General features: G+C 38.6%; 1 protein-coding gene across 1 annotated transcript in view; it reads right to left on the bottom strand.

Moving 5' to 3' along the window:
* Positions 1-2,398: 2,398 nt before the first annotated feature.
* Positions 2,399-7,009, bottom strand: part of LOC122813859 (zinc finger protein 480-like) — a 114,862-nt gene continuing 110,251 nt past the window's right edge. Inside the window, exon 6 of the mRNA XM_044086398.1 lies at positions 2,399-3,430. Within this exon, the coding sequence (XP_043942333.1) occupies positions 2,424-3,430 (1,007 nt within the window). The 3' untranslated portion in view covers positions 2,399-2,423. The remainder of the gene's footprint in view (positions 3,431-7,009) is intronic.

Raw genomic sequence — 7,009 nt, 5'->3', positions numbered from 1 at the left:
TTATGTCTCTCTGTATGCTAGACACTGTAGTCATTGGGTTTGGCAATTTCAATGATCAATGCTACTCTTGTCTTCTTTTCTTGGACCACTATATTCGGTTTTCTAGCCTCTATCTTTTGAACTGTTGGTAATGGGTGATCCCATGTGATATAAACCATCATTTTCTAGAATGTTTTGTGGCTCATGTTTCCAGTGTTTTATAGCCACTTCAATACCATAATTATTGCAATAATCTTGCGACATTATTATCCACTTCAGTATACAGTCGTCCTGGCATTAGTATGTCACAATAACCAATGAGGTGTGCAACTGTTTCCAATTCAGTTTTACAAAACCTACATTTGTCTGTTTCTCCCACATGGTCAATGGACTTTGTAAACCAATGAGTATGTAGCCCACTGTTTTGTGCCGCCAATATTAACCTTTCATTTCTTGGTTTGAATTTGCCTCTCCTTAACCATTTCTCGGTTCGTTACTAATCAACATGAGGTTCTTCCAGAAGTTTTCTATACTTGTATCTATTATTTATGCTTTTTCCACATTTCTTGCCTTCTCATCTGCTACTTCACCTTATATTCTTTCTTTGTTTTTTGGCACATTCATTTGCTGCCCAATTTTTAATCAGTTCTGGTATGATTTTCATTCCTGCTTGTCACCGATATGCTTCTACTAAATTAAACAGAAAAGTCATCCTAGATTTATTCTCCTCATGTTTCAAAACCTTCACTACATTTGGGTCTTGAGAGGTCAGCAGATATGTGTGGAGTTCCACAACTGCAGCTCTATACATGTAATCAGTTTAAAGGAGGCCCATCCCTCCTTTGGAATGGGGAATATATAATCTTGGTATGCATTGATTTTTGTAAATCATTTGGCGAGCATGAAGGCATCCTTTTGTTTTCCTATCTAATCTATCCAACAAGTTTTGGGGCCAGTCAATCACTCCAAAACTGTAAGTTAGGACAGGAAGAGCAAATTGGTTTATAGCTGGGATTTTGCTCCTAGATATCAGTGCTGTTTTCAGGATTACTTTAAGTCTTCTGAAGTATTCCTTACTAAGTTTTATTCGCATTTCTTTGTGTTTTGTTGTTAATCCTTCATCAATTCCCAAATATTTACTGACTCCTTGTTCCAGTACTTTTATAGGACATTGTTGTCCCAAACTGATGTTTTCCTGGTGCTGCAGTCTTCCTGCCTTAAAGGTTGCTTCTGCACATTTATCAAGACCAAATGGCATTCTTATATCATCTGAAAAAGTTTTGACAACTTGCAGTTTTGCTTTCATTTCCTCATCTGATGAGCTATACAGTTTTAAATCATTGACAAAGAGAAGATGGGAAGTATTTACACTTTGTTGTTTTCTAGGAGCCAACTTATAGCCATGGCTAAAGCTGTTAAGTAAACAGCTTAATGGGTTAAGGGCAAGGCAGAATGGCAGTGGTGACAGACAATCACCCTGAAATATCCCTTTTTGAATTTTTATCCCTGGGATAACAATTTGTCCTTTATCATGGCTTAATTACAAAGTGGTCTGCCACTGTTTCATTGTCACTGTAATATAGTCGATCAGTGTAGGGTGTATCTTATACATTTTTAAGCACTCTTTTATCCATGAATGTGGGATACTATCAAATGCTTTTTTGTAGTCAATCCATGCCATACCTAGATTCATCCCCTTTTTATAGTTCTCAACTATGACTTTAACAACAAATGGTCCTTTGTTCCATATGACTTTCTTTAATTGCCCTTTTGTTCTACTGCCGTAATTGAGTGTTCTTCTAAATGAATATAAACTCTGTCGGCATCATTTCCTATTGGTCTATAATTTTTAGGGTAGCTTGCAGGTTCACTCTTAAGTAGGAGCATTGTTTTTCCTGTTATTAACCAGGTTGGTGTCTGTTTGGGATGTGCATACAAATATTTCTGGCTAAATCTTCATGTAAAGATGTTAATACTTTCAGAGAAAGTTAGGTACTGCATTTGGGCCTAATGTTTTCCAATTAGAGGCTTTTCTTAACTTTGTTTCAGTCTCTTTAGCACTTACTTCATCCCATTTTATATCTTGTACCATTAACCCTCATTCTTTTTTTACTTCTTCTATCCATTTAGCATCTTTGTTATGTTCCACAGGATCTTCATAGATACTTCTCCAAAATGTATCAATTTCAAGGAGGAAATATGTGTGGAGTCCCATGATTGCAGATCTATATATGTAATCAATTTCAAGAAGGCCTATCCCTCCTTTAGATCGGGGAATACATAGTCTTGCTATGCACCAATTTTTATAAATCATTTGGTGAGCATGAAGCATCCTTCTTGTTTTCCTATCTAATCTATCCATCACATTTTGGGGCCAGTCAGTCAATCCAAAACTGTAAGTTAGGACAGGAAGAGCAAATTGACTTACAGCTTGGATTTTATTCCTAGATATCAAGGCTGTTTTCAGGATTAATTTCTTTCTCTCTTGTATGAATGGTTTGATGCCCCTGAAGGTGAGAGAGTTGCGAGAAACATTTACTGCATTCAAGACATTTATATGGACGCTCTCCTGTATGACTTCTTTCATGCCGTCGCAGATCACCGACGCGTGCAAAACTCTTACTGCATTCAGTACATTTATATGGTTTCTCCCCTGTGTGTGAACTCTCATGGTATTTTAGATGTGACTTATGTATAAAGCATTTACTGCATTCAGCACATTTATATGGCTTTGCACCTGTGTGAATGGCATAATGCCGCTGAAGATTCCACAGCCTTGCGAAGCCCTTACTGCATTCTGTACATTTATATAGGTTCTTCTCATTGTGCTCTTCCCAACCTGCATCACATTCAGGGCTCTTACTGTAGTCGCATCCTGTGAAAGGATGTGGCATATGAGTAAGATGAGATTTCTTACAGCTCTTCAAAGGCTGTACATACTGCTGTAGGCTCTCTATAGAGTGAGGTAACATGGGTGTTCCAGCTCCACATTCAGGGGTCTTGCTGTTGTGTACTGACTGAAGTGATGCTACAGGAGTGACATCAGTCTTCTTACAGCCCTTTACAGGCTGTACATACTGCTGTAGGCTCTCTATAGAGTGAGGTAACATGGGTGTTCCAGCTCCACATTCAGGGATCTTGCTGTTGTGTACTGACTGAAGTGATGCTACAGGAGTGATATCAGTCTTCTTACAGCCCTTTACAGGCTGTACATACTGCTGTAGGCTCTCTACAGGCTGAGGGAACATGGGTAACATACGTGTTCCATTTCCACATTCAGGGGTCTTGCTGTTGTGCATTGACTGAAGCGATGCTACAGGAGTGAGATCAGGCATCTTATTGCCTTTCACAGGCAGAGCACACTGTTGGAAGTTATCTGGGTAAAGTAACTGGGGTGTCCCATGTGGCAGCTGCTGACTGTAACTTGCAATGCATTCTCTGGTTCTGGCACCTAAAAAACACAGTATTTATTAGTATTAGGATCGACACATAGATATTTTAATCACAACATGTATGCACTCTGGTCATTTTAAAATTGTTTTCTTTCTATAATGATGTGTTGTGGTGATGCTGACTTCACTACAAAATTAAGTCTACAATTTAGACACCTCATTTATCAGAATTTGCTCACTTTGAACAGCTGTAGTTGTCATGCATATATTTTGAACAGACCTCCTAAATAAAACACCAATACTGTAGACTGTGCAACTACAAAAATAAAGACAACCCTGAAACGGATTACAATCACTGGCATATACAGACTACAAAAGTCAAGTGCTGATGACCTACTGGAATTCATACATTTCTGGCACGAAACACAGGAAAAAAAAAAGTTATAATACCTGGGGGCCTAAATTTACTAGAAAGTGACTGGAATAATACTGTCTCTAGAACATTAAGAAGGAAATTATTTACCACTTACAGAAACAACAATTGTTGCAGACTGTAAACAAACCTAACACGTAACAGAACATACTAGATAGGTTTACTATCGTTAATTCAAATGACAAATCATTTGCCATTCTAAACAATGAAAAGTTAAACTAAAACCAAACTTTTCAGATGTACACAATCTCGCCCCAAATGATCGACATATTTGAGTCGACATTGTCACCGAAAATGACACGTGATAGCCATATAGGAGCTGATGTAAATGTAAATCAAACTCCTATATGACATATCACATTTTTGCAGGGGGACAAGCCCCCCCCCCCCCGGACCCCCTGCTACTAATATATTCCAACTCGGAGAGCGCACAAAAGTGGGGATATGGATGAATTTCCAATGCCCACCGTACCGCGATCTCTGTACATATAGTCGAACACACTTATGTGAATGCAGTACTGCATTTGGATAATTGTGTTCGACTATCCAATACACTTTACATTTTGTGCACAGCATTCTGATTTTCGGCAGCATAACTGCAGACATAATGTCGTTCATACAAATGATAGTAAACCTACTAGATATTGTGTTCCTAAAAAGATGAGTGTCATATTTTAATACCTTTGATATGCAGTAATTACGATGTTTTAAAGGTTAACCTACTGCTAGTGGATTCTGGTAAAGTGAAATCTAAACCAGTGCAGGGATGATTAATAACAAAGTTTATGAACAATCACTACGTAAAACTAACTGAAGTGATGCATTCAGTGGAAAGACAGGAGAAAGACTAAGGCAAGTTTTGAAAAAAATGTTAGAATGCAAATAAATACAGCATCAGGTCCTATGCATTCACAGTGAGGGGGATCTATTTCAATAACAACAAATTAATTAAAATTAGAGAGAAAAAATATAAGAAATGAATACAAGTTTAAAATATAATTGAAACTGTAGAGACAAATTAAAGTGACAAAAGATCAGGAAAAAAAATTAAGTAAGTTTATATGAAGGCATTGAACATAAGAGGACACCATTTTATAGAAATACAAGATGTGGTAGAAATAAAGCAGATAAAGCTTCACGCACTACAAAGAAATATGATCGGGTCTCGTATCATAACCTTGAACTGTGTTCTTGACATGGATAACAAGATTCTCCTCCAGAGCAAATTTTGTGGTGTCCAATCTCAAATACATAATAAAAAGGTTATGATCAGCGACCCGATCATTATCCTCTGTATAGTCCTACACCTTTAAACATGTGTTTTAGCTGCAGGACTGATATTTCTCCAACCTTTATTATTATATAGTGCTGCACCTTTGAACATGTCTATTAGTCTCATATTCCCTTGTCTTATATAATGCTGCATTAGTGAATATGTCCATTAGCTGCTGGCCAAATAATTCCGCAGTCTTTATTGTTATATAGTACAGCATTTTTTAACATGTCTCTTGGCTGCTGGCCTCATATTTCCCCTATGCTTTATTATTTTATAGTGCTGCATCTTTGAACATGCCTGTTAGCTACTGGACTGATCTTTCCATATTTCCCCATGCTTTATTATTAAATAGCACTTCATCTTTGAATGTGTGTGCTAGCAGCTGGCCTGATAATTTACCCATGTTTATTATACAGTGCTGTGTAATCAAGCCGTGTGATGGCTGTGCTGATGACCAGAAATTGCAACATTTTACATGCTTCATTTGCATGTTGTTATGCACTCATTTCCCTGCATAATGGTGCAGTAATTAACCAGTCACCTCAAAGCATGAGGTCCTCTGGTTCAGTTCTCAGATGGAGAGCTTCTGTGTGAAGTTTGTAGTGGAGTACGGAGAGGTGTGCGTGTCTGAGACAGAGAGTATAGAATAAAGCCTAGTCACCTGGTTCCACTCCTTACTTGCTTATTAAACTTTGTGGATGGTGTAAGCTATTCATGGGGTCATTGCAGGAGTAAGATGTGACTTGATAGCACTGGATAGATCGATAAATACATTAAACTTACATGAACTGCATATTGTACTTTGTAACCACTTGTGTTTACGTGCAAATAAGTTATCTGAACTGGAAACACCCTTGTATATTTTGAAGAACCATGCAAATGTCCCTTGTGTGGTATGAACCTTGTATACGAGTTCCCACACCAATCTACACATATTGCCTTAGGTCCTGCACTTGAAGGAGTGGAAGTGGGTTGAGCTTTATTTTGAGGTTAGGTGGCTGACGTTCTGTATGCTAAAACAACATACACTACTGCAGTAGTGATCTGTAGAACAACATACACTGCTGCAGTAGTGATCTGTAGAACATACACTGCTGCAGTAGTGACCTGTAGAGCAACATGCACTGCTGCAGTAGGGATCTGTAGAACAACATACACTGCTGCAGTAGGGATCTGTAGAACAACATGCACTGCTGCAGTAGTGACCTGTAGAACAACATACACTGCTGCAGTACGGATCTGTAGAACAACATACACTGCTGCAGTAGGGATCTGTAGAACAACATACACTGCTGCAGTAGGGATCTGTAGAACAACATGCACTGCTGCAGTAGGGATCTGTAGAACAACATGCACTGCTGCAGTAGAGATCTGTAGAACAACATACACTGCTGCAGTAGTGACCTGTAGAGCAACATGCACTGCTGCAGTAGTGACCTGTAGAGCAACATGCACTGCTGCAGTAGGGATCTGTAGAACAACATATACTGCTGCAGTAGGGATCTGTAGAGCAACATACACTGCTGCAGTAGGGATCTGTAGAACATACACTGCTGCAGTAGGGATCTGTAGAACAACATACACTGCTGCAGTAGGGATTTGCTTTTTATGTACGATGGTCTCTGTAAAATTCATCAGTTGCAGCTTGGTATGTTGTCACCAGGTTATATGGCATGAAAGTATGCGTTAACTGGAACTTTGTATGTTAGAATGTCCCACTGTTACTGCTGGGGAACACTTTTATGCACAGTTTTGTTTTACATACTGCAGTTGTTTTTAGAAGTGAAAGTCATAACAGCAAAGAGAGTGCTCACTTGTGAGTAGTGGCATCAATTTTCCATACAGCTTGGTGTGACCAGACAAACTGCTCTGTTCTTTACAATTTAATTTGTATAAATGACTTTACTTTGCGACTGTGATACTCAGCAG

Source organism: Protopterus annectens, chromosome 10.part0 (genome assembly GCF_019279795.1).
Source record: "Protopterus annectens isolate FY-2018-M chromosome 10.part0, PAN1.0, whole genome shotgun sequence".
NCBI classification, from domain to species: domain Eukaryota; kingdom Metazoa; phylum Chordata; order Ceratodontiformes; family Protopteridae; genus Protopterus; species Protopterus annectens.
Note: the sequence above shows the minus strand (reverse complement) of the source record. Positions and strands in the feature narration are given on the sequence as shown.